The sequence below is a fragment of the Argentina silus genome (assembly GCF_951799395.1).
Source record: "Argentina silus genome assembly, chromosome: 2".
Lineage (NCBI taxonomy): Eukaryota > Metazoa > Chordata > Actinopteri > Argentiniformes > Argentinidae > Argentina > Argentina silus.
The window spans coordinates 33367883-33395677 of record NC_139656.1 but is presented as its reverse complement, the minus strand read 5'-3'; the positions used below and the strand labels follow the sequence as shown (position 1 = coordinate 33395677).

Below are 27795 nucleotides of genomic sequence, written 5' to 3'. Positions count from 1 at the left end.
CATTTTAGACATCGAAATTAAAGGAGTTATTCCAGCACATAAAATGGCCCTGTTAAGAGATTTATTCCTGACTATAGAGCGCCATCTACTGGTCACTGAGGAGTTGTTACCAACAACCATCAAGTACCATTCTTCAAAACAAAATGTACGCTATATCCATTTAATTATAACTTCATAAAAACACAAACACATTTTCTTTTTCAAAATACTTTTTCAAACACAAAATTAAATGATGCCTTCTTTCACCTGATATATAATCACTCTATTTTATTTTATTTTTTTACAGAGAACCATAGAGACAGAACAACTGTTCCATCCTCGCTACGCAAAGAACCAGGGGAGGCTGGTGGAGGTAGAAATCGGAGGACGGGATAACTGTAATGCATGGAATGAAATGAGGAATGATATCAAACACACGTTTGATGATACCATTCCTCATTTAATTCCACGCATTACAATGAGCCCGTCCTCCGATTTCTACCTCCACCAGCCTCCCCTGGAAAAAACACAGTGATGCAAACACTCGGAATGCAACTCTTTCAGATCAAAGAACTTAAGTATTCCAGCCGTAACTCGACCGGTCTGCTGCAGCCATCAGGGAGGCAGTGCCTGTTTAAACCTCATCAGTGCCGACAACAATTTCAAGGATAATATCTCAATAAAATATAATATAACATATATGCAAAATGATTTCCCCCCTCAAAAGTTTCTTCTTTTTTTTTCTTTTAAAAACAAATCACTGGTAAACATCTTTCTTTTTTTCCTCAGAAAATCCAGAAGGCGGGGGGGGGGGGGGAGACAGGGGGGGGGTTGAGGTGCAGACAGGAAGTTTAGCTTGTTTCAAGCTTGGCCATTTCCTGTACGAAGATCCCTATGCTTTCACTGTCGAACAGCACAAAGTAGACGGTCTTGATGGAGGAGGACATGGTGGACACGAAGTAGCTGGAGATGGCCTTCAGGATCAGCTGAGCTGCCGTCTGCTTGGGGAAGCCGTTCCTGAGGAGGACGAGGGGGAAGAATCAAATTAGGATGGCAGCAATACCTTCGACAATATTCTAATAATCATGTAATCATATTCCAATAATACATTTTATTTGTTTTACATTTTTTGGGGAGGTGTTTTATTATTTAATAAATGTATTAAATGTGATGACGTTGAAATCAAGTTGAATGCTCTCCTCCACACAGAGTACAAGAACGATGGAAATCAGGGGAGGCTGGTGGAGGTAGAAATCGGAGGACGGGCTCATTGAAACGCATGGAATGGAATCAAACACGTGTGAAATGCGCAACGTTTTAAGTATGACTTAACCTCTGTGTGTTTTCATTGAAACCCTGTAGAAGGCAGCTTACTGCCGAAACGTTGGTTAAATAATTGATTAGCATCGGAGCTGGAGTGTGTGGCTCTCTTTCTATCTTTCAAGTCTCACCCACCAGCCTGCACCTCTCCAAAATATGGTGTGCGTTTTCTTCCTTTTTTGAACATCAAACACGTGTATAGCTTGTTGCTACGGGAGGTCGTGACCCTTCACCCCTAGATGTCACCACCCCACCTCATCAGTGAACAACTTCATTCTAAACTTTGATGTCATTATCGTTACATTATCTTGTGGTCCTCTGTGGCTCAGTTGGTAGAGCATGGCGGTAACAACGCTTAGATTGGGGGTTCGTTACCCGCTGGGACCATATGTACTGAAAAATGTATGCACACTGCAATGTAAGTCACTTTGGATAAAAGCGTCAGCTAAAATGGCGTATATCTCATCATAATCGCTTGAGATAATACATTGAATCATTCTCTTCTTAAGCTGGACGGGCCCATAATTGGACCCAAATTCTGCTTTAATTGGATTACTGTTTACTTTATCTCCTTGTCATGTGTAGTATGTTACTCTGAACTATGATCTGAGCATATCCACACAGAACTTCAAGGTGTTACCTATCAAACGGCATCCTGCTTTCGCATCTGATCATCATATTTCTAATGTGATAAGCAGTTTAGTTTGGGTCAGGTTTTCAGGCGGAAATTTGTCAAACAGGGCATGCAGTTTAAGAGGTTAAAGAGGAGGTGGTATGGTACCTTCCGCTGCCGACGGAGGGGAAGGCGACAGACTTGAGCTTCTCCTTGTCGGCCAGAGCCAGACAGTTCTTCACTGTCTTATCCAGCAGCTCCTCACACTTGTCTGAGCCCCAACCTGGACTGTTACAGTGGATCACAAACCTCGCTGGGAGGCCAAAGCCTGAGGTCATGACGGCTGAGGAACGAGAGAGATGGAGGGGGGGCAGGAGGGAGAGAGGTAGTGGAAGAGGGGGAAAGAAAGAGGCAGAAGAGGAAAAGGAGAAGGAGAGAAAGAGAAAGAGAGATTAATGGTTTCATCAATGAAAGTCTTGCAAAAATCACATCTGAGAGTACAGGCCCTGGGACTGTCTCGGTTACTAGGACGGGGGGGGAACACTTTATTATTTATAGAAGAAAAAGGAGAGAGAGAAAATAGGCCCAACAGCTTAATGCTGTTGAGACGAGGGAATTAGATGGGGAGGGTTTGAGAAATCACTTCTCCAGAGGGACTGAGCTCTTGGATCCCACATGAAAGGTGGGTTGGCTGGGTGAGAGGAGGAAGGAGGAGGGCCGCTTTACACCAGGGCCTGGAGCTAATCGGCAGAGAGAGAGAGGCTGTGTTCGTCTGTGGAGCACATAGGTTTGTCTTACATCAGGCGGCCCAGCCGCACTGTAACTCTGCCAAAGCCTCTGATGGCGGCCAACACTGAAGTGAGAAACCCTCCAGTCTGACTTCATTAGCCGTGTGTGTGTGTGAGCGTGTGTGTGTGTGTGTGTGTGAATGTGCACGTGTGTGTGTGTGTGTGTGTGTGTGAGAGCGTGTGTGTGTGTGTGTGTGTGAATGTGCACGTGTGTGTGTGTGTGGTGAGAAACCCTCTCATCAGACTTCATTAGCTGTGTGTGTGTGTGTGTGTGTGTGTGTGTGAATGTGTGTGTGTGTGAATGTGCACGTGTGTGTGTGCGTGTGTGTGTGGTGAGAAACCCTCGAGTCAGACTTCATTAGCTGTGTGTGTGTGTGTGTGTGTGTGTGTGTGTGTGTGTGTGTGTGTGAATGTGTGTGTGTGTGTGTGTGAATGTGCACGTGTGTGTGTGCGTGTGTGTGGTGAGAAACCCTCGAGTCAGACTTCATTATCCCTCAGCCAGCGTGTGAGTGGCCTGGACTGGCTTAAGACTCTAGAATGGACTACAAGCAGATATCCAGATGGAGCCTGAGAATGAGAGGGCTATGGGGGGGACTTCAACAGGAGAGCAGCCACCAACTGTGTTCTTAGTGGGGACCAAAGTGACTTAATGATGATCGGCTTGTCCATCAGTCTCATTTGGTCCGATGCTTCAGGATAAAGGAGAAGAGAATGGAGGGATTGCAGGGATTCTGTCCCTCTAGGATGTCATAATCATAAATAAGAGTAGGCCTACTCATTTCTTAAATTAAAAAAAAAAACTTTAAAACTTTTTTTTGTTCGTTCACTTACTTTAGACATGTATATATTTGTAAGTCGCTTTGGATAAAAAAAATAAAAAAGTGTCAGGTAAATGACTTAAATGGAGAAAAAAAAAATGCATTTTTTTTTTATCATACAGGACCCCTCACAAGGGTGAGACAGGAATTCTTGAAGCAAATATTCATAGAGTGTCTAATCAGTTAGCAATGTTGTTCCTGACGCCACTCAACCGATGCTGCCCGGGCCCGGCCTCAGCCCCCCCCATCTTAGATCAAGGTTTACGTGTCTCCTTGTGCTCATTGCTGGATGTGTTTATCTGCATGTCCCTCCTTTTCTGGAGATGTAAAAACAGTCTGTTGACTGAAACGCTGGGATCTTTCCACATAAATGTGAAGTGGAAAGAAAGCCAGTGTGCTCAAGTTCTTTTTTCCTGTCTTCACTCTGAGAACCTGGAGCAAGCCAAGGTGTGTGAACTTCTCTCAAACGATGAAGATGTACAGTAACACACACCGTACGACAGACTCCGCTCCCGGGAGGAGAAGAGAAGAGTGGTTTCTCGCTTAAATCCAGACGTCTGGTGAATCCCTCCTTTCTGAGCTCTACAGGATTGCCGTTTAGTCACCTGTTCATCTACTTATGTGTGTGTGTGTGTGTGTTTAGTCACCTGTTCATCTACTTATGTGTGTGTGTGTGTGTGTGTGTGTGTGTGTGTGTGTGTGTGTGTGTGAGAGAGGGAGAGATCCAGCAGAGAGGCCCCTGTGAAAGCTGTGTGTGTGTTGATGAAGTGTGTCCCACCGCAGTCGTGAGTAGAGGACTGATCCTATATGACATCATCATGCGTGTTGGACAGACACCGAGTGACCAAGTCCTGTCCCAGCTGTGTGTGTGTGTGTGTGTGTGTGTGTGTGTGTGTGTACGCACCATCCAAGTCCCCCTTCCCAATCCTATTCCAATTCCGTATTATATTCTATTCTACTCTACTTTAATCTATTCTATTCGCCCCTCCTGCCTCCATGCCATGCAGTACCTCCAGCCACCTCCAGGGGGCCGTTCTTCTTCCTCAGCTCCAGGATCGCATCAACAAGCTCCTTCCCTCCCTTCTTCTCCAGAGCACCTCCTGTAGGGGACACAGGCTGGGGTCGTTAGTGTCCTCCCGTCCCCATGGTTACAGACAGACAGACAGACAGACAGACAGACAAACAGACAGGTAGACAAACAGACAGACAGACAGACAGACGAGGAGGGATGGACAGGTACACAGACAGACAGACTGTGGACATGCATCTGAGTCTGGGTCTACACTGGGCTGAAAGGAAGGCCAGAGCAGAGATACAGCACAGACATAGATACTAGGGGAGGCAGAAGTCGGAGGACGGGCTCATTGTAATGCATAGAATGGAATAAGGAATGGTATCAAACACGTGTGTTTGATACCAATGAGCCCGTCCTCTGATTTCTACCTCCACCAGCCTCCCCTGATAGATCCTGTTCTGTCTCTATGGGCCAGCGTCGTTTACTTATTTTACGTCAGGCCTCTCCGAGGCTCTCTGAGACTGTACCATGCTTCCCATGTACTTAAGGAGGCTGGTGGAGGTAGAAATCGGAGGATGGGCTCATTCTAATGCATGGAATGAGGAATGGTATCAAACACATGTTTGATACCATTCCTCATTCCATCCCATGCATTACAAGGGAGCTTGTCCTCCCGATTTCTACCTCCACCAGCCTCCCCTGGTATGTACTGTACTATATCATACAAGCAACCAGGGATCAGTTTCCGAAAAGCTACAATACACTTAAGAAGATAGACTTCCATAGTCTACAGCAGACCTACAAAGATCTTAGTGTTACAAAGCTTTCTGGGAACTGACCCTAGAATAGTTATTACTACTGAAGTGTTTCTCACTTAATAGGCCACTTAAATTCACTTATTAGGGCATCAGGTTTTTTTTTTTTTTTTTTTCACTTGACCAAAATGGTGGGAGATGACTTTAAAGGGGCCCCTGTCTAGGTAAGTTATATAGGGCCCCTGTCTAGGTAAGTTATATAGGGCCCCTGTCTAGGTAAGTCCAGTTGACAGGAAGTAACGCAGCCAGGCAGGAACTCCGAGAGGAGGGGAAAATGAGCCAGATGAATCAGAACATTCCAGCCAACAAACAACAAACAACAGAACCAAACAATGCAGGACGGGCAGGCAGATGTGAGAAGACCTATTAAAATGTAATTGAGGCCTTTTGGACATTAGCAAAACACAAAGCGCTGGTGCATGTTCTTCCAACCATAACAGACAACAGAGTCCTAACACTCAGCGCCTACAGTATCAACAAGCAGAAATATGGAAGTCTGTTAATTGTTAGCTGTCAGCTTGTTATACCTAGCAATTAGTGGTTCAATGAGTTTTTCCTTTCACAAACATTCACATCCATAACATAGCTTTATTGCCCTCGGCAGAGATACTATCTGTTGTCTGTAACCGTGGAGAACGACCATCCAATAGGAGGAAGAAGAGGCATTATGGGATGGGACTGACAGATGCAGGCAAGCAACAGGGTTTCCATGGTGATGATGAGGGTTCCATTACCTACTTCACCACCAGTGTAGAGGGTGGAGTTGGTCGGGTGTACGACAGCGTCGCTGTCGACGGTGGAAATGTCGGCTTGCACAACTTGCAACTACAAACAACAACAACAACAACAACAACAGGCAAACAACATGGGGGGTAAAAACACAGTGAGTGGGAGGAGGGACATCATAAGGATGGGAATACAATGAAGAAAGTAAAAAGAAGAATGAAAGGATGAAACGAAAGGGGGGAGGGGGGGGGGGTGGGGAGAAAGAGACAAAGAGGTGTGTGAGAGAGAGAGAGCGCTCCTTCTTTACTTGTGATGGTAAAAAAGGAGGCGACTGGGAATACATAGGGACTGACTGACCGCTCAATCAAGAGACGGACAGACAGGCGCCCGATATTAACAACAGGCAGACAGAGGGGGAACACATCTGCTCAGTGGAGATTTGAGAAATCCTTGAACGTCATCTTGAGCACTTCTAATCATTCTGATGACAAAACCATTCTTGAGAAGAGAATCTGCATCTGTAGATTCAAGAGAATCAGATCGGTATTTGCACTCCATTGTGTGTTCTCTAGCGTAGCTATGATTACATCCATTACAAAATACTTTTCTGTTTCTGTAATACCCATTTAAAAGGGACACTTCACCCCAAAAAGTACCTCAGATTCATTATTTCAGCCCGTCGCCTCATAAATGGGCTGGATGTCAGCTTTTTCAAGGATTTTTCAAACCGACAAGAGCCTTCTAAGGGAGCTCACCTAGGTCATCTTTTAGGTCAATGTCAGCATTGGTGGGGTTGATTATGCCCTCCACGTCAAAGCCAGCCAGGTTACTGACCTCACTGTGAATGAGGTTGAGCTGCATGCCGCGGGGGGGGGGTGAGGGAGGGGGAAGCAAAGCCATTAGAAGATAGGTTCACACACCACACCACACCACACCACACCTTAACGTCGGACGGCTGAGCAGCTACATTTCCACTGTGGTGCTTTGCCGTGTCGGGATTCATCTCCTTTGGTGTAAGGCTTGATAAAGCGCTGTGGCTAAACCAGGAGGTGCTGTGTATGTTTTCAACTGGCCAGGACTTCTCAGTTGCACACACGTGCAGGACTATGGATGGGATCAGACCAGGGATGGGATCGGACCAGGGATGGGATCGGACCAGGGGAGAGCCTTGTGTTGTGATGTGTGTAAGCACTGATGGTACAGTAGCAGTGGAAACGTAGCTCTCAGGTCCGGGTTGTATTAAAGAGTGCAGGGTTTAGAAAAACCCTCCCAGAAAAGAAGGTGCTAAGATGGTCACCCAATTACCCCTGTTCACTTGAGGAAACACCACTGAGGTTTGAAACACCAATCAGAACACTCAGAGGGATGTTGGCTCATTGGCCCTATACTGTAGCATCCCAAGAGGGGAACAGAATCACAGTTCAGGAAGAGAAGTAATAGAAGAAACCATTTTTGAGGTAGAAATCGGAGGACGGCTCATTGTAATGCATGGAACGGAATCACACACACGTGTGTTTGATATCATTCCTCCTTCCGTTCCATGCAATACAATGAGCCCGTCCTCCGATTTCTACCTCCACCAGCCTCCCCTAATGTACAGTACATTAGGGCTCAGAGGAGAAGACAGAATACAACAGAATAAGAATTCTACAATAACTATCAAACTACTGGATATGAAATGTATACATGCTAGTTCAGTGAGAGGTAAATCAGTGAGAGGGTAAATTAGGTTATTCAAGAAGAAAAATAGAGAGTTTTAGACAGAGATCAGAGATTTAGAGTGGGGCTAATGAGAGAAGATGAGAAACAATAACTATGAAATTAATACATCCTGGTTAATTTGTACAGTGAACTCTCCCTGTCAGTGAGAGGTAAATTAGGTTATTCATGTTGCTTTGAATCATTAATCTCCATTGATTTCATTTCATGAATTGCAGCAATCAGCGATTAGCTAGCTACTTCACCTTGTGCTGACGCTGTGCCCCTTATTGACTGGATAAGACTGGAGCGTAGCCAAAATGGAACCTCATACTGTTGCAAAATAATGGTAGGCTCAATTATATTGAATTAACTTTGGCATTTGTTCCATATAATCTAAGTAAAAACATATAAAATGAGGTCGTAAACATTTTATAGAAATGGGCCATATGTCAACTGAGTATGTTTCAGTTGGTGTTTTCAAACTTTCCTCGCAACAAGGGGCACTTCACTGCAAATAGAACAACATAAACACAGGGTTTGCATTGTTTTGAAATTCACCACAAACCCAAACACCCATAAATAATTCATCACACCATTTTAAACAGCAGAAAGCTATAGCCACATCCACTCCAGCGCCTGTTTCCGCAAAGCGTCTCAGAGATCAGAGAGTGTTGATCTGGGATCAGGTCCCCCCCCCCCACCGGTCCATATAATCTTATTCACTACGATCTAACAGGCATAACCGATCCTAGATCAGCACTCCTACTCGGAGACGCTTTTGTGAACTCTGATCCAGATGGGCTGGTTGGTGCCTGTGAAGCAGCAGCCTGTTGTTTTAGTGTGAGCGTTGTGTTTGCAAGGCCATGCAGTATGCAGTGACATCAGCATGGAAGCTCACAAAGGAGACAAAGCGTCTGGCTGTTTTCGTAGCACGGGAGAAGTCAGGGAGGGGGAACCTTCGTTAGATACACATACAGTGTTGCTAGTCCAACAGGCTACGTAGGCTAGGCTAACCTGGTATTCATGGATGTTGCTAGTCCAACAGGCTACGTAGGCTAGGCTAACCTGTTATTCATGGGTGTTGCTAGTCCAACAGGCTACGTAGGCTAGGCTAACCTGGTATTCATGGATGTTGCTAGTCCAACAGGCTACGTAGGCTAGGCTAACCTGTTATTCATGGGTGTTGCTAGTCCAACAGGCTACGTAGGCTAGGCTAACCTGTTATTCATGGGTGTTGCTAGTCCAACAGGCTACGTAGGCTAGGCTAACTATAACTGTAACTACACTGGTACAGTAGGACTGCCCTTCCACATACAGGACAGGCCCTCACTGAGAATACAGGAAACTCACTCTGATTGGCTACCAGGTGGGATGGGAACATATCTAGGGTAAAGGTTGGTCTACAGCTATAAAGTGGGTTTTTCTGCTTTAGTGAATATCTTTGAATGCAAGAAGAGGCAAGTAGTTTAAGAATCATGAAAGAATATCATCCAAAGCCTAATCAGTTAAAAAAATGTTTTACCTAAATGTACACAATATTAATCTGTAATCTGATGTCAGTGAAGTCACCCTGAATACACGTGAGAGAGAGAAAACCCTGCATCCCAATGCTACATCCCTATCACTGAAGGAACCTACAAAAGCATAGGATTGGCGTAACAGCATGTGTTTACACCAATCCTATGCTTTTAAATCTGTGTAGGGGAGTGGACAAGGGTATACTTCAGGGACAAGGATGGAGAATTGGGATGCAGATAAAGCCTTTGCTTATGTCAGTGATGAGCAGCTGCTATGAGGAGCTGTGTGGTAGTAGCAGTAGCAGTAGCATTAGCATTAGCATTAGCATTAGCAGTGGGAAGGTGGAGGAGGGAGGGGGGGCTGCTGTACCTTCTGCCCCAGGAAGAGGACCTTGGTGGAGAGGACGGTGAAGCCGTCTGCAGGGGTTCCTTCTGTGGTGCTGTCTGCCGACGCTGCTTTGCTCACCTCTCCCGCCTGCTTCTGCTTGGGGTCAGGGAGAAGAAACACCATACTGTACACACTGAACTACATGGGAGGCACAAGGTAGTATCTGCAGAGCATAGGCAACACTGTCCAGAACCTAAACATATTTGTTGTAAGTCGCTTTGGATAAAGGAGTCTTATAAAGTTGACATTTCGGTCTGAGACCTTTTCAAGACAATGAAATCTATACACTGACCACACACACACACACCATAGATTACTTTTTCTACCATAGATTACTTTTTCTTATGATGACTGATGGATAGATGATTCACTTACTTAAACAAATGTATTTGTTGTAAGTCGCTTTGGATAAAGGCGTCTGCTAAATGCCATAAATGTAAATGTAAACATAAATAAAACATTTGCACAGGGAGTGCATAAAGTGATAAGGTTACTGTGCGGTAATTCATAATTTCCAAAGCAAATCTAACTTGATGTGATTATGTCGTCATACAAAGTCATTTTAATGCCCACCTCCACCTATAGTACATAGCCTGTACCACAGAGGTTTTTCCTGACCATGTGACTTTTCCTGAAATACTCCTGGCCCTCATGTTACGGCGTACCTTAGCCTTTGCTGCGGCCTTCTTTCCACTGAGCTTCTTGGCTGCCGATTTCTTCACGGTGGCGATCTTGGTTTTCTTGACGGGCGGAGGAGTGATGACAGCCTCCAACTTGCCCTTTGACCCCCTCTTCTTGGCCAGCAGCTCAGGGTGGATGTTGGGTAAGACTCCGCCCGCGGCGATGGTTACACCCTTCAGCAGCTGTAGAACGCAGACAACGTTGGGATGCCAGCCAAACCTCATCATTACACCATGGCAATGCCAGTGGTACTAATCTATCATCACATACATGCATCAAAGGAGGCCGACACCTCTGGTTAGAGAGGATGGTAGGTGGACCTCTGGTTAGAGAGGATGGTAGGTGGACCTCTGGTTAGAGAGGATGGTAGGTGGACCTCTGGTTAGAGAGGATGGTAGGTGGACCTCTGGTTAGAGAGGATGGTAGGTGGACCTCTGGTTAGAGAGGATGGTAGGTGGACCTCTGGTTAGAGAGGATGGTAGGTGGACCTCTGGTTAGAGAGGATGGTAGGTGGACCTCTGGTTAGAGAGGATGGTAGGTGGACCTCTGGTTAGAGAGGATGGTAGGTGGACCTCTGGTTAGAGAGGATGGTAGGTGGACCTCTGGTTAGAGAGGATGGTAGGTGGACCTCTGGTTAGAGAGGATGGTAGGTGGACCTCTGGTTAGAGAGGATGGTAGGTGGACCTCTGGTTAGAGCGGATGGTAGGTGGACCTCTGGTTAGAGCGGATGGTAGGTGGACCTCTGGTTAGAGCGGATGGTAGGTGGACCTCTGGTCTTCCCTAACCATACCTCCAAATCACCTTGTTCTCACGCCTCCTGTGGAGGTCTGGAGAATTTGAGGTTAGCCGATCTGGCTTGGATTGAACTGGTCGGAGCGATGGGATAATGTGCTCATAATATCATTGGATGTTACATTCCAAGAACCCTCCCCCACATGCCCGTAGAATGGTTGCTTGTCGTTATGTGCATCTTCTCTGACCGGGTAGGACTGTTTCGCAGAGAGTTGTTGCCTATGCAAGCTTGCAACATTGAAGAAGATGGAAGAAAACCTGAATGAAAAACTGAATTAAGTTTTTGGGGAGCTCTGCCCAAGCAGAGCTCCCCAAGTTCAACAGAGCTGAACCGGACTGCGCTGAGCTGAGCTGTACCGGGTTCGCCTGGTTATACATCCACCATGTATACTGCTGAAACAGCACTGGAGAGGACCGTGCGAACGTGCAATATCCCAAGCCAGCACTGTACGGCCTGGTACGGCCCAACGGCCTGGTACGGCCCAGTCGTCTGAGAGCGGCTCAGTACCGCCAGCTCACCTGGTTCAGCTCCTCGTCGTTAGCGATGGCTAAGAGGATGTGTCGAGGTGTGACGCGGCCCTTCTTGTTGTCCCTGGCGGCGTTTCCCGCCAACTCCAGGATCTCAGCTGACGAGTACAGAAGAGTAGAACATGAGAGAGAGAGAGAGAGAGAGAGAGGGGAGGGAGAGAGAGAGGGGAGGGAGGGAGGGGGTGAGGGAGGGAGGGAGGGATGCCAATAGATTATGATGCATCACAGCTTCTTCTCAGGACCGTGAAAGAGCGATTTGTAGAACAATGGGGTCTACAAGAGACCTACTGTACAAAAGGATAAATCAATATGCACACATGGTTAGGGTGAAGTGGTTCAGGGTTGATTTGGGACTTAGGGATTCTCTGTTGCTTTCTTGCGCCAACGTAACTACACTAAACAGGCTTCTCTCTCTCTCTCTCTCACCAGTGAGGTATTCCAGTACAGCAGCCATGTAGACGGGGGCTCCCACTCCGATCCTGTACTTGGGCAGGCCCTTCTTGATGTAGCGCAGCATTCTGCCCACGGGGAAGATCACGCCGGCCTTGGTGGACCGCGACGTCTTGGTCATCTTCTTCTTTCCTCCTCGGCTGGACATGATGCTGCCGCAGCGCTACCAGTGTGAGGCCCTACAGTAGGTCGAGGAGAGGGGACCAATCAGATTCACAGGCCTACATATTTACACACTACAGGGACCAAACAGACCTCGGGTCAGATTCACAGGCCTACATACTGGGACTTTACACACTACAGGGCCAACCCAACCATACTGTGTTGGCTTGGATCATTTATTTTCTGTCTTTTCCAGCATCGTTACAGTTGTCTCACTAAATTTAGACAGATTCTGGGATCCAAGATTGCCCTTACAGCAACTACGGTGGACGCGTAAGCAGGCCAGCTGGGATTGGTTCAGCTCTGAAGTGTGACCAACGTAATGTCCAATGCTAGGAGATAATTGCGTTGTGCTTTATTCAGCTTGGATTTTGCACTTGAGCTTCAAGTTGTACATTGAGAAAGCAGAATGGATGTTATTACATCATGTATAATAAATGTGTCATTTCAGAGAGCCAACAGATAGACCTGCGATTTGTATTGACAAGAGGACACTGTTTGCATGTCTAAATGCATCATGTACCGGTACTTTCTCTCAGCTCAACGAAATCTTGCGAGAAGATGTTTTTTCTGCTTGTGAAATAATTGTGTAATATATTGTGTTTTAATATAATGTGTTTTTTTGTTTGTAAAATAAAACTAAGCCTACCTGAATAATAACAAGGCTCTATTCTGCACCAGGTGTATATTTTAAAATCAAATGTAGATAATTGTCTTTGCCATAATCAGCCTAGGCCCAATTAGCGCTTTGTTAAGATCACTAGGCCTTAGAAGCTAACTGATTACACTAATACACCAAATGATAGCGAAATAAATGTTAATAATATTACAAATGTTGCATGAATACAAACTTTGACATGTCATCGAGGCTCTGAAAATCATATATAAATGACAATGTTTAGATACATGACCACATTTACCTATGTAAATGTATACTTAATACTCAAACTGACGCATACATGAATAGGCTATATTTGACATTTTCTGATAACATCTGTCAGCAAGTCAACGCATTCCGATGCAGTAGATCGCGATTAGAGCATGTTTTTGGGTCACCGACAACTGTCAACCGAGCGATTTCCGCGTGTAAACAGTCCATATGATAGATAGACAGATACATACTTTATTGATCCCCGAGGGGCAATTAAGGCGTTACAGCAGCTCACATCACAAACAACAACAATAAAATAAAGTGACAATAGAATAATAAAATAAAATAGACATCTGAAACATAACATACAGGAAGAACAGTCTAGTATGATTTAACATCCCCCAGCCTGACTCTGATCACCGCGATCGAGCCAGCTGGAGGAGTGCATTACGATCACGTGCACAGTTATTGTAGGATATGTTTACAATATCATGACATTCAATGAATAATTGCCATCAAATTAGAAACTGTCACACGTGCAAAACCCAAGGACATTCCCTAGATCGCCTCGCGCGTTTTTCGGAATAAAACCTAACGTCATATTTCCAGCAACCATCTGTGCTCTAAATAGCCTACACTCTCGGCCTGCTGGAAAGAAAACGACACAATGCCAACGTCAAAGATGAAGGTAGGAAAATGGAGACATATCGGATGCACCCGGCTCAACGATGCGCACCCGGGGTCTATGTTTATAAAACGCCGAGAATGACTTACAGAATAGGGCACAGCAATATGTCTCCTGTCAACCCTCCGTGGAACAAGCCCAGGCAGTGTCCTCAACTCCCACAATCCACAGCGAACTTAATAACGAACTGAGAGAGCGCTGTTTCCATGCGATCCAGTTGTGGAATAAATGTACCGGCAGACTTTAGCCTCCGCTCTCCGCTCGCTGTGTCATCTGAGCGCATGACCAAGAGGCCTACGTCCGGCTGGTGAAACAAATCAATCTATTTGCCTATTTACAAATGCATGACGCGTTATTTGCATAACTTGCCCTGAATGACCATTTCATGAATTACCAGTAGCCCATATTATGATATAATTAGTCTACATGTAGCCTCTGTATGAAATTCTGAATGGATTTAAAGTAGAAGAGGGGACGTATAGATAGATCAATAATCAAGAGGTTAATCAGTATGGGTTAAACAGAGTGAAGCAGTAGTAACTTGTGAAAAGATGATGGCTAGGTAGTTGAACGGTTGAAAGGTTAGATAGATAATGTTGGAAAGATAGACGGTTTGAATGTCTAAAGCACCCTATCAAATTTGGCCTGATAAAATACCTGAAAATCAATGGGATAACATGTTCCCGTCATGTCAGCAAGTGACTCAAGTAATCTAAAGCAATTTAGTGTCCAATATGTGTTGCCCTGACAACACAACTCCTCCCACCCCGTTCCCAGCCATGTTGGTGTAATGGTAGATGCTTGTGTCTACCATGGGACGCGGGAGACCCGGGTTCGAACCGCACACGTCACATTGGGGTGGTAGAGAGGTGGTTCAGTGACTAGGGAACAACATGATAGTAGCTTTCCTACCCAAACAGCTGCTCTCAGACTGATCTGCCAGCTGTATCTACAAATGAACAGTGTTTAAGAAATAAAATGAATGATTGTTATTATGTGTGATGACGTCTTGAAGATTGTGCTGGTGCACTGAGACCATTTCCACACTAGGGGGCCTTCTTGAGCTGTACTTCAAGGTTGTCATAAAGTGTGTGTGTGTGAATGCGCATGCGTGTGTGTGTGTGTCTATGTGTGTGTGTGTGAGTGTGAATGCGTGTGTGTGTGTGTGTGTGTGTGTGTCTATGTGTGTGTGTGCGTGCGTGTGGCTTCACACACTACATGGCCAACCGAAACTATGCTGTGCTGGTGTAACACACATATCAACACCTGTACAATCCATCACCTTCCAGGTAGGAAAGACATGAGATGGACACTTCCTTTCATATTGATCACATGACACTATCACGACTGCTTCAAGCCAAAAAGGGGTGGATTGCATAGGTTATGAAATGAATACTAAACTGTAACACACTGTCTTATCCAGTGATAAGCAACTGTTGTGGATGTTCAACCGGGCCATGAGAGTGCAGCTCAGTCTTGTCTGGTCAAAGGGGTAAATATCAGGCCACTGAAGTTCGTTCATCCTTCACCTGAAAACATGTGGAGGAAATGGAAGCGAACGAACAATCCAGGAAATTGAGGGCCGGCAACAGCTCCATGCTTTGTTTGCTAGTCAGCTGACCAGCCAACTGCCAACTGCTAACCCATTCCTTTTTGGCTTGAAGCAGCTGTCCAACCCAAAACCATGCTGTGCTGGCTGGGATATTTCCATTCACAGGGGGGCCCTTTCTCAACCGTTGAAACATGATTCCTCGCGTCCTCTCCTCGCGTCCTCTCCTCGCGTCCTAATATCTAAAGGGAGGATCCTAGATCGTCTCCTCCAAAGCGTTATTAGGAGTAGGAAAGGAGGGGAGGACGGAGAAGAGGACACGAGGCATCAGGTTTCTAACAGCTGAGAAAGGGCCATTGTCCTTTTCATTACGCTGTTACCGTAGCAACTATGGTGGGTGTATAACCAGGCCAGCTCAGCTCAGTCTCGTCTGGTCAAACAGGTAATTGTAGCCTCCTGTGGTGACTGGTAGAATAATAAGTAGATGGGCACACCTCAGGGGAGGCAGGTGGAGGAAGAAACTGGAGGTGTGGTACTTGTGTTTGATACCATTCCTCGTTCCATTCCATCCATTACAATGAGCCACCCGTCCCGTCCTCTGATTTCTACCTCCACCAGCCTCCCCTGGCACACCTGTAACACATAATCCAACCGTCTTCCATATGAAGCTGACTCTGTTTTGTTATTACTTACATAAAATATCACAGCTTCTGTCTGTGACGATGCACCATCTTCACATTGAACTTTTAACCATTTCCCCAATGTTTTACTATTTTCAAGTCCCTGTTTCATATTACTATTACATATTTTGCCATACCTAAACTTATTTCATCATTGCATCTCTTCAGTTGATTCCTTGTGTGTGTGTGTGTGTGTGTGTGTGGTGCAGACATCTACAGTAGGAGGTAATTGGCCAAACCCCTCGTTAGGGCCAGATTCAGGACAGGTGTGAACTGAGGCCCTGCTTCTACACCTGTGTGTGTGGGTCAGAGGGGACCAGGAGAGTAGCTTGGACATGTTGCTCCTGGTTTTACTCCTATTATCATCTGCCTGTTTTAAACCTACTCTTTATTTAATAAGTAAAATGTTTCATAAAGATTTATTTTAGGTGCTATTTTCATTTCAAGAAGAGGTTTTAGCGTGAGAAGCACGGGCCAGGTTCTTCACAGGTGAGAGTGAGCATAAGTGACGGGTAGGGTAATAATAACATTGTCACATGTAACACATAATCCAACTGTCATCCACATGAAGTCCAGTCTTGTTATGACTTACATAACCATATCACAGCTCCTGGTATAACCATACAACAACAAATGCCATATCCATGTAGCCGATAAGCTCTACAGGTTATCTATGGGCCAAAGAAATTCAGGTGAGAGTTGAAGTAGATGGTAGTGCCTCGATGAAGGAGAAGAGCCAAGGCCCCTCCTCTTATGTATTCTGATCCAATAGTCTTTCCTCTATTCCTCGCCTCCTCTCTCCTCGCCTCCTCTCTCCTCGCCTCCTTCTCAAAATGCATTGGATCAGAATATGTAAGAGGGACCTTGGCTCTTCTCCTCCAATGCGTTTTGAGAAGTAAGTCGGTCTCGACCTCTCAATTGCCAACACACATGACCGTCTCCTCAAATAACTGACGTAAACCATGTTCCGCCACCGAAAAGCTAGCAAGTTTGATGGCGTGGGTGGGGGGGGGGGGTATTTGATGGCGTGGGTGGGGGGTATTTGAGGTACAGTACCAGTCAAAAGTTTGGACACAAACTTGCCAAGAGTGTGCAAAGCTGTCATCAAAGCGAAAGGTGGCTACTTTGAAGAATCTAAAATATAAAACATTGTTTAACACTTTTTTGTTTACTACATAATTCCATATGTGTTCCTTCATAGTTTTGATGTCTTCAAAATTAATCTACAATGTAGAAAATAATAAAAAATAAAGAAAAACAATTGAATGAGAAGGTGTGTCCAGACGCTGTACGCCTCCTCACAGCTTGACTGATGGGTTGATGGGTCTGTGCAGTGAGACTGCTGTCCCCCTCGGGGTATTGGGACGCTGTACGCCTCCTCACAGCTTGACTGATGGGTTGATGGGTCTGTGCAGTGAGACTGCTGTCCCCCTCGGGGTCATCCCGCCGCTGAACACTCTACTATGTGAGTTTGACCTTTCACATGCTGCGTCCTGTTTCTCCACCCTTTTGCTGTATGCCCTTTTGCAATCCCCCATATTGATTTGATTGGTATCTGAGGTGAAGGGTGGAGCACTGGGACACTGCAATAACAGACACAGCACAACATCCTGTATGACAACTACATTGGACGACTTTCTCCCTGCCTCTCTATTCCCAAACTGCATGTAGACTTTAAAACAATATATTTTGAACTTGACAACTCTCCTGTGGCATGTTGTGGGCCGACAGACACTGCCAAAGGTAGTCATGTGCAGGCCATCATCGCCATAGTTACTATCATAGAGATCAGTGGCTGGCGGAAGAAGAAATCGGAGGCCGGCCTCATCCCATGCATTACAATGAGCCCGTCCTCCGATTTCTACCTCCACCAGCCTCCCCTGATAAAGGTACACTGATACGGTCATGGTGATGACTCTATATGTTTGTTCCCAAGCTGTTGATTCTGTTCTTTTAGGATGACATTCTGTTACTATGGTTTCCTGAGGGGAGAAACAGACACAGAATATTTAGCAGTGAAAAAGAATACAGTATAATACTTCAAGTTTATTAAAACAAATTGTAATACTTTAAAAACCTTTTCAGTTCTGTTGGAAAAGTGTGTGTGTGTGTGTGTGTGTGTGTGTGTGTGTGTGTGTGTGTGTGTGTGTGTGTGTGTGTGTGTGTGTGTGTGTGTGTGTGTGTGTGTGTGTGTGAAAATAAGAACTTATAATAAACTATGTTAATAAACTGGGTCGAAAAGTATAGGATCAAACGGATTTAATAGAATTATGAGATCATAAGGGTATTGCTGGAACGTGGCAGTCCAATGGTACAGTATGTGGCATTCCAATGATAGGCTAATCTATGTGTCATCCTGACCCAGGACTATCATTTTCTGTAATTAAACCTATCAGAACGGGGGTGCGGCGGCGGCGGCGGCGGCGGCCACTAAAGTTCATTCAACCTTCACCTGAAAACATGTGGAGGAGATGTACCAAAGAAAACCCGTTGAGACGAAAATGAGGGCAGGCAGCGGCTCAACGCTCGGTTTGACAGTCAGCTGACCATCCAACTGCCAATCACAAGTCGCATATGGCGCTGTAAATATGCTCTATCCTCGACTGTGTTATGTAAAATAATAGGTCTATGAACACAGTGGAAGCGTAGCCGCGCAGACGGTAGTCGACCGCATCAACAGCAGTAAGTATGGCATTTGATCTCCGATTGATGTGACATTTTAGATCGTGTTTATTTGTCTGGAGTTTTCCATTCTGCTCCACACTGTATCAATTGCGACTTCATCATTGCCTTCAATGAGCATCAACCGTGTGCTCCTAGGCTGGCGTCTTCTGCGCAAAATGAATCGAGAGCACAATCTTGGCAAACTATTGCTTTTTGAAAAATCAGGCATATGAAATAGTTTAACACAGATGTTTTTCTTATGGTTTCTATTATCGGCTACAATTTGTAGGAAATGATATGGTTATTACAGAATGTTATTTTTGTTATCAACTTGACTCACACTCACGATCAGTCATGCAAGCCAGATAAAGGGGCTTTCACTGATCTTGTTGGAACGCAAATCTGCTTTGACTGTTGCCACCAGAGAAAAAAAAGCACAAATTAATGTAATTCATCGGATTATGCATCCACATGCAACTGTAAATTCCACCCATCATTTACAGTACTATTTTGTCCCATGATAACAATTGATTTTGATAGGTAGCATTTATAATAATGAAATTCATTAATGGTACAGTTGTTGTTTTTCACTATGTTCAGTGGTGAAAATTGAATTAATTCACTAGGGGAACCCTGGTGTGTTCATGGGCAAATCCTGAAATGAAAGAATTTTAACCCCAACATTAAGTTCACTCCCAACCCGTGGACCCCCGCCCCCTTTCCATCAAAGGCTATGTTACATAACACTTGTTTGTTGTTTTCCTTACAGACATGACCAGTGAAGTCAACCCCAGAAGACAGGTAAGATGAGCTTCTGTATGTTAGTGGTCAGCATTACAAATGTGGAGAGAATCAGAATGAGTCATATTTCTGGGGACGGTCCCTGTAACGGGAGTTGTCCACCTACGTTGCTGGATGAGGATCATGACTATGAAGTCACGTGCCGGTACAGGTCCAACTTGTACGGCTGCATTTTTCCTTGACCTTTTTCCTTAGCACTCCAGTGTGCAGAGTGGAGAATAGCTGGTAGAGGTGTGTGTGTGTGTGTGTGTGCGTGTGCGTGTGCGTGTGTGTGTGTGTGTGCGTGTACGTGTGCGTGTGCGTGTGTGTGAGAAAGACTGTGTGACTGATACATGTGCCAGGGGAGATGGGACAACTTGTTCCCGGCTGTGTGATAGAGTTGTTAGAAAAAAGAAACCAGAGAGAGAGAGAGAGAGAGAGAGAGAGAGAGAGAGAGAGAATGTAGTGTAAGTACACTGAAGTGGTGGAGACACAACAGGTCATTGTGAAACATTTTGTTGGCAGACACTGTTGCCATGGTTTGACAATTTAAATGGGTCCATTTGAAGGTGACGTCAAACCTTAGAATGAATGAATACCCTTTGAGCTGACCCACCGGACACAGGTCTTCAGTGACTCTAACACCCTGGCAGGGTTCGAACGTGGATGCTCAAGGCTCTCCTGTTAGCTGTACAATGGACCGGACTCTCAAGGCCTTTAAGCATATCATTCCAGATAGACTGATAGTTTTCGTAGAGGCACGTGAAGGCCGCGGCCGTCTTGCCCTATGCCATTGATATGAAACACTGAAAAGGAAAAGTTGCTAATCTGTATCAATTTGGTGTTCATTGACTTTTTGTCTCGCCCTCCCAGAGGTGACCTGTCTAAACAGCGTTTGATCTTTCTCGTGTAAATAAGCGCCAGAGAGAGGGGTCGCCGGTGTGGCTCCTCTGTGTTCCGGCGTTGCTTTCAAAGAGGCTTTGATGTTGTTCTTCTAGGAGAGCCCAGGAGGCCTGTGGGACTCTGTGAAGAAAGCTGCCTTCGTCATCGGATCTGGCCTCTTCTTCTTGGCTGCCTTCGGGAACTCCGTAACATGGTAATAACACTTATAGAACTCAGTAACATAGTAATAACACCGGTAGAACCCTATAACATGGTGATAACACTGAAATAACTCAGTAACATGTAACAACACTGATAGAACTCTATAACATGGTTATAACACTGACAGAACCTTACAACATGACCTGTGATGATATCAGAACAAACCTAAACCATTAAAATCCATATTGACATCATGAATGCTAGAAGGACACAAAGCCTCACACTCATGTAGTATATAGGGAGCAGGAGCATCATTCTGGATCTGTCTCCCTGCTCCTCCCTTCCCAGGCACCTGCAGAGGTTCTGGGGCGCGTCGGGAGACTTCTGGCAGAACCAGTGGACCAAACTGCACCAGAGTTACGAGGGACATGAGCAATCCCTGTTCTATCTAGGTAAGACAACAACAACAACAACAACAACAACAACAACAAACTCTCCCTCCTCTACATAACAAGGTGACGTGCCGTCTGTGAATAGACCTACTGGATGTACTGTATCATAGGTGGAATGAAACTATTCTGGGAAGTAGGCAGGAACAGGATGGGACAGGAGTAGGCTGGTGGCTAGCAGCCCAGTAGAACTCTCACACTCTGGCGGAATGTTGATGTTCCCCAGTTTTAGAACGCTCCCATGGAATTGTAATGTTCCACAGCTCTGGAATCTGGGATATCACTAACAAAGTAAACAGTTTATGCTTTCTTTTCCTTTTAAGATTTGACTTGTCAAATCAATCGGTTCCATCCGTTGTGAGACACAAATAGGGCTCTGTTTTTAGATGATGCCATGTGATTTGTTAAGGACAGAGAAGTTGACTTAATGTGTGTGTGGGGGGTGGGGTGGGGTGGGGTGGGTGTGTGGGTGGAGGGGGGTGGGTGTGTTTAATGTAACTCTTGTGATATATTGATTGTCTCTGCTGTTTCTTGGTCTGGATTGGATGTGTTTGTAACAAGGTGATTGTTGCTGTGCTGAACAGGGACGATGATGCTGCCCTTCCTGACCTTCTGGCTGTCCAATGCTCTGTTCCTACTGGTGGATGTCACTGGCAAGCCCACCTTCATCACCCGATACCGCATCCAGCCGGACAAGAACAGCCCGGTACGCTAAGTGGACAGCTAGGACTGTGGCCTAATGCAGTAGGCATGGCCTAACGAATTTGGGGAATAATTTTTTGAGAAATCAACACAAAGCTTTAAGAAGCAAGACTGATAATTAATCAAATAAGCACTACAGGTTCTGGTGACTTTTTAGTCTGGCTATTAGGCCTACAGCCTGACGTCAACACCGAAACCAGAGATGTGTGTCCTGGGTTTATAGCCTGTGGCATATGTAACCAAATAATTTGCCTGTGCAAATATTGTGTCTTGTCTAACACACTTGGGAATACTGTTTTGAGCAGTCAACACAAAGCTGTAAGAAGCAAGACTGATGGGAATATTGGCACGTTCACATTCCTCCGTCACTCTCTCTTTAGAGAGGGCCGCTGCATCATTCGTGGGGGGACAACATGTTTACTGCATGTAGTATGTTGTTTAGCTTTGACTTTTCCAATGTACTCCTAGGCAACCAAAATCAAGTGCAGCTGAAGTATTTCGAAGTATTTGACCAATGTCTGAAGGTATCACCCTTACCCAAACCATGACCTCCATCCATTATTACTGAGCAGTGACTGTACAGAGAGAGGAGCCTTACAGATACACACGTAAAACCACCTGAGGTCCACCTGAATTGCACACGCTGACCCTCCTCCTCCTCCTAAAACCCATCAGCATTTTTATGAAGCCACACACGTGTGTGTGTGTTGTGTGTGGAGAGAGACAGAGAGAGAGAGAGAGAGATCCATCTGTCTATCCGACCAAAGTCCTTTTGCTGAGTTTAATAATATATAATGTTGGACAGGACGTTATTGAGAGACATAATTGCTGATAACACTGCTGGCTGGTTTACCATGTGTTTACCCAAGCCTTCAGACCTGTAATCTCTGTGATGTGAGCTATTCAGATGTCTTACTCAATACCGTTATATCAGTCATAAACATAGCCTGGATAATATGCCTGCTGTACTATACGCAGTATGTGTGCCAAATGTGGCTGGATATTATTGCCTTAGGACAGACACACACACACACACACACACACACACACACACACACACGCACACGCACACGCACACACACACCACAAAAATGCATTCAGATATTGACTTGCTTCCTCGTAGGTTGTTTCAGAGTCCGTCGATGATATTTCCATGTCTGGATGCAAAGCTCAGCCAAAGAGAGAGTGAGTCAGGGCCTTGGGAGGTAAACATCAAGGTTGTTTACAAGTAGGATAAATCCTCCCGAGCTGAATCAGCCGTACACTGTAGATCTGATCAATCACACGCTGATAACGACTTCTGATCGTTATCAGAAGTATCTGGCATAAGATTTGAAATGAGCTCATCTGAGAGTCATTAGACTTGTGTCGTCAGATCTCTCTGGTTGTCGTTGGTTGTCATGGAACATGTCCAGGCTTGCTTGTTATGAGGACACTGATCACAACAAACTATGATGTAATAGACTATGGCGGTTCTCTGAAAAGTAACACAAATTAATTGCAGCAATTTGTGATGCAATTTCATACGTCTTGAGTTTACTTTACTAAGGTTACTCAACATCTGAGAAGACGGATGAACATGCAGGCCTGTGTGTTCACTATCTGCCGGTCTCTCCTCCCTCTTCGGTAGGCTTGTCTATCAGGGGAGGCTGGTGGAGGTAGAAATCGGAGGACGGGGCTCATTGTAATGCATGGAACGGAATGCGGAAGGGCATTAAACACACGTCTACCTCCACCAGCCTCCACTGCTGTGTGTATATCTCTAACAGTCTCCTCCCTCCCCTATAGGCCTGTGTATATCTCGAACAGTCTCCTCCCTCTCCTATAGGCCTGTGTATATCTCTAACAGTCTCCTCCCTCCCCTATAGGCCTGTGTATATCTCGAACAGTCTCCTCCCTCTCCTATAGGCCTGTGTATATCTCTAACAGTCTCCTCCCTCCCCTATAGGCCTGTGTATATCTCTAACAGTCTCCTCCCTCTCCTATAGGCCTGTGTATATCTCTAACAGTCTCCTCCCTCTTCCCTATGCCTCTAACACTCTCTTCCTTCCTTCCCTCCTCCCTAGGTGGACCCAGCCAAGCTGCGTCACGCCGTGTTGCAGGTGATATTTAACCAGCTCTTCATCTCTGCGCCCATGGTGGTCGGAATATACCACCTGATGACCTGGAAGGGGAACCCCTGCGGCCCAGAGCTGCCCACCTTCCACTGGGCCCTGGCCGAGATGGCCATCTTTGCCCTGGTGGAGGAGGTCCTCTTCTACTACTCACACAGGTGGGTGAGGCTGGGCACTAGGGTAGGATGGGCTGGGCACTAGGGTAGGATGGGCTGGGCACTAGGGTAGGATGGGCTGGGCACTAGGGTAGGATGGGCTGGGAACTAGCATAGGATGGGCTGGGCATTAGGGTAGGATGGGCTGGGCACTAGGGTGAGGAGAGGAGTTAGGCTAAACTGGGCTAAGGTCGTAGGAAGATTTGAGAGGATTGGATTGGTGTAAGCAATATTGTTATAGCTCCATCTTGCATTATATACCTGATCCCATCACACTCTGACGACTCTATCTCGCCCCCCCCCCCCCCCCCCCCCCCCCCTCTCTCAGACTCTTCCACCATCCCCTCCTCTACAAGCACATCCACAAGCAGCACCATGAGTGGACAGCCCCCATCGGAGTGGTGTCTATCTACGCTCACCCTCTGGAGCATTTCGTGAGTGGGCCTCTAGTGCTGGTCCCCCCCCCTCCCCCCTATCTCACCCATCATCCCCCTCTGTCTCTCACCCATCTCTCTCTCACCCATCACCTCTCGCTCTCTAACCCACCATTGCCTTCTCTCTCTTTCACCCATCATCCCCCTCTCTATCTCGCGCTCTCTCTCCCACCATCCTTCCCTCTTTCTAAGCGATTTGTAACAAAACATATTTTTAGTAAATAGCCCTATAAAGAAGGATTTGACTGATGATTCATTGATTGAACACCCGTCCCCCGTCCCCCGTCCCTCCCCCCAGATGTCCAACATGCTCCCTGCCATCATGGGGCCTGTGTTCCTGGGGTCTCATGTGGCCACCACCAGCCTGTGGTACTCCCTGGCCCTACTCAGCACCACCGTCTCCCACTGTGGCTACCACCTGCCCCTGCTGCCCTCGCCCGAGTTCCACGACTTCCACCACCTCAAGTGAGTTCAATACATCTGTCATTTCATTTGTCCTGTAATCTGGGATCCCGGAACCTTTCACCTGTCCATTAAGGTTCCGGTTGGGCGCAGGCAGTTAAAACATGCGGTCGGACTGTTTTAAACAAGTCCACACCCCTCGAAGCTATTTGCTGCAAGCTCCACCTGAATTGCACACGCTGACCCTCCTCCACCCTTGCTATTGTTTACAAACCAAAGTGCACGCATCGCATGAAAATGCATTCAATTATCCCTGTGCGTTCAATTGTCTATTTTAAGAAAAAAAATCCCCGCCTCTATTTGAGGCTCTCCTTTCTTTTTGAAGGGTGTGACAGACTCTCAACTGAAACCAAGAGTGACTTGGTGAGACCGTTTGTCTTACTTTGTCTTACCTCCACCTTAGTTGCTGTAACACCTGCTGAAAAGACCATGTAAACCATGTAGAAAGGAAAGGAAAATGTCCAAGCCAGCACAGTGTAGTGCAGACCCGCCCTACAGTATGGAAAAGCCCTAACCAGCTCCCCCACCTGTGCTTCTCATGGATCCCACCCACAAGGAGGTTTGGTTTGACAAAACGCAATACCACAGAAAATAGTTGGTAGCTCCACCCATCTCTTTGGCAACTCTCTGCTTGGGGACAACAGAGTTCCTCTGACGTGAAATGGTCTGTGAAAACGTGACCCGTCTTCGGAGGTGGTCAGGAAAATCTGCTCCTCTGATTGTCTTTACCTGCCTAAAAAATGTGGCCATGGTCAGAAGGTTGGCACCATCTGGATACAGAGTATCCTTGTGTTACTGCCAAGTGTCCCCCTCCCTTTCTGTAGGTTAACCACTGGCAATAGAAGGATGAGGACCGAACTTGATGGAGAGTTTGAAGTTTGAAGCCAGAGCCGGCTTTATTTCCTGAGGAGGCTCAGGTCCTTTGGTGTGTGCAGGACTCTGCTGAACATGTTCTACCAGTCAGTGGTGGCCAGCGCAGTGCTGTACGCGGTGGTATGATGGGTGTGGGGGGGGGGGGGCAGCATCAAGGAAGGTGACACCAAGAGGCTGAACAAGCTTAATAGGAAAGCTGGTTCTATCCTCGGTGTCAACCTGGACACTGTGGAGGAGGTGGCCAATAGGAGGATGAGGACCAAACTCCTGGCCATCATGGACAATCCCTCCCATCCCCTACAGGACACTGTGGCAGAGCAGAGAAGCTCCTTTAGCAACAGACTACCACAACCACGTTGCACTAAGAAGCGCCATAGGAGATCTTTTCTGCCTGCCGCAATAAGACTGTACAACTCCTCCTCCGGCTGGCTTGATCGGGGTGATCAGAGTCAGGCTGGGGGATGTTAAATCATGTCTATTTTATTCTGTTATTTTATTTTGTTGTTGTTGTTTGTGATGTGAGCTTCTCTAACGCCTTAATTTCCCCTCAGGGATCAATAAAGTATCTATCTATCTATCTATCTATCTATCTATCTATCTATCTATCTATCCATCCATGTCCCCACATGTTTACCTTCACTCCTTTCTTTACCTCCCTCTCTATCACTCACTTCTACAACTAATCTGAGATAGATAGATAGATAGACAGATAGATAGATAGATAGATAGATAGATAGATAGATAGATAGATAGATAGATAGATATCTATCTATCTCAGATTAGTTGTAGAAGTGAGTAACAGAAAGGGAGGTAAAGAAAGGAGTGAAGGTCTATCTATCTATCTATCTATTCATATTCCCTCTGCAGGTTCAACCAGTGCTTCGGGGTCCTGGGGGTGCTGGATAGACTCCACGGTACGGACACCAAGTTCAGGAAGAGCAAGTCGTACGAGCGCCACTCGCTCCTCCTCGGCCTGACCCCCCTGAACGAGAGCATCCCAGACACCCCCAAGAAGCTCCAGTGATGCCCTCCGCCGCTCCAAACCATGACCTCTGACCCCTAGCAGGAATCACAGGGGAGGGGGTGGGAGTGGGAGTCCGAGTCCTATCCTTTGGTCTGGTACTGGGATGGCTCCACTCGAAGACCCTGTTCCAATCCAATCCTCTCACATCTACACTTGTTTCTAGGACGTAGGGGCTAGGGGTTGTATCTGGATTGAGCCTTTATCATTCATCTTCTATTGGTAGAGAGGTAGTGGACTGTGCCAGTAATGTATGTACACTGGGATTGACATGACAAGCACATGATGTGGTAATCTATAATTCTCAGAAATGACTTTTGTTCTCATTAATTGTTTTTAAAATGCTGAATGTTTCTAGAAAGCACTTTCTACCTTTTGTTCCCCTTCCCTGTTCTCCTCTGCGTAGCCAGCACTTCCTGCTCGGAGGTGAGCTAGGGACAGGATACATACCTCCTTCTTTTAACAATCACTGTTTCCTGATCCATTATGTTAGATGGAATTCTGCACTTTTACCGTAGCAGTTGGAAGTTAGGATGCATTTCTTTGAACGTCTGTCTTATTTCTGGAGGCCTTAGTAAGATGATAGGAATACTAGTCCATGGAGAACCACACAATCTTCTCTCCGCATATGCCACCTGTCTTATTATGAACAATCTGTATCAGGGAAGGCTAGCGGAGGTAGAAATCAGAGGATGGGCTCATTGTAACGCATGGAATGGTATAGAAACGGTATCAGCGTGTTTGATACCATTCCTCATTCCATCCCATTGCTTTGCTATGAGCCCAGCCTCCCCTGCATGCATGTTAAATGCACCCTTGAAGGTATTTGTGTCAGACTTGTGGACTTTGATCTCAAACTGAACACACTGCTGAATAAAGAAAGACCTTTGAATCAGTTGTCTGATCTTATCTGTCCATCTGAAATGTCATTGCGTCTCTCTCTTCTACACACACATTACGGCACTAGACAACAAAGGACAGACAGACAGACGAGTAACGAGACAACAACTGGAGTTTGA

The 27795-nt window shown here is 46.0% G+C and overlaps 2 protein-coding genes across 4 annotated transcripts; one reads left to right on the top strand and one right to left on the bottom strand.

Moving 5' to 3' along the window:
- Positions 1 to 443: 443 nt before the first annotated feature.
- Positions 444 to 14074, bottom strand: macroh2a1 (macroH2A.1 histone). Of its 3 annotated transcripts, none has more exons than XM_083693126.1 (9): positions 13939 to 14074; positions 12108 to 12310; positions 11673 to 11779; positions 10346 to 10543; positions 9663 to 9776; positions 6083 to 6173; positions 4529 to 4618; positions 2081 to 2255; positions 444 to 996 (listed from the first exon to the last, which is right to left on the bottom strand). In XM_083693126.1, the coding sequence occupies exons 2-9, from the start codon at positions 12277 to 12279 to the stop codon at positions 831 to 833; spliced, it is 1113 nt and encodes a 370-aa protein (XP_083549252.1). In that variant the 5' UTR covers positions 12280 to 12310; positions 13939 to 14074; the 3' UTR covers positions 444 to 830. The 3 variants fall into 3 exon arrangements, with proteins under 3 accessions (XP_083549252.1, XP_083549254.1, XP_083549253.1); XM_083693128.1 differs by lacking the exon at positions 6083 to 6173 and adding an exon at positions 6830 to 6929 and having other exon boundaries at positions 9663 to 9773; XM_083693127.1 differs by having other exon boundaries at positions 9663 to 9773.
- Positions 14075 to 18711: 4637 nt separating this feature from the next.
- On the top strand, positions 18712 to 27655 carry faxdc2 (fatty acid hydroxylase domain containing 2). Its single transcript, XM_083664861.1, has 9 exons — positions 18712 to 18760; positions 19512 to 19543; positions 20521 to 20618; positions 20915 to 21018; positions 21600 to 21721; positions 23784 to 23989; positions 24315 to 24420; positions 24719 to 24885; positions 26623 to 27655. The coding sequence occupies exons 2-9, from the start codon at positions 19514 to 19516 to the stop codon at positions 26777 to 26779; spliced, it is 990 nt and encodes a 329-aa protein (XP_083520987.1). The 5' UTR covers positions 18712 to 18760; positions 19512 to 19513; the 3' UTR covers positions 26780 to 27655.
- The last annotated feature ends 140 nt before the right edge of the window (positions 27656 to 27795 follow it).

Excerpts from the sequence above, each read along its gene's own strand:
- faxdc2 (XM_083664861.1), top strand. The coding sequence starts at position 19,514 with ATGACCAGTGAAGTCAACCCCAGAAGACAG. Across the intron at positions 21,722-23,783 it reads AGCCGGACAAGAACAGCCCG|GTGGACCCAGCCAAGCTGCG; the intron begins GTACGCTAAGTG and ends CCTCCTCCCTAG. Across the intron at positions 24,886-26,622 it reads CACGACTTCCACCACCTCAA|GTTCAACCAGTGCTTCGGGG; the intron begins GTGAGTTCAATA and ends TTCCCTCTGCAG.
- macroh2a1 (XM_083693128.1), bottom strand. The coding sequence starts at position 12,279 with ATGTCCAGCCGAGGAGGAAAGAAGAAGATGACCAAGACGTCGCGGTCC. Across the intron at positions 2,256-4,528 it reads CCCCCTGGAGGTGGCTGGAG|CCGTCATGACCTCAGGCTTT; the intron begins GTACTGCATGGC and ends CTCGTTCCTCAG. Across the intron at positions 997-2,080 it reads CCCTCCGTCGGCAGCGGAAG|GAACGGCTTCCCCAAGCAGA; the intron begins GTACCATACCAC and ends CGTCCTCCTCAG.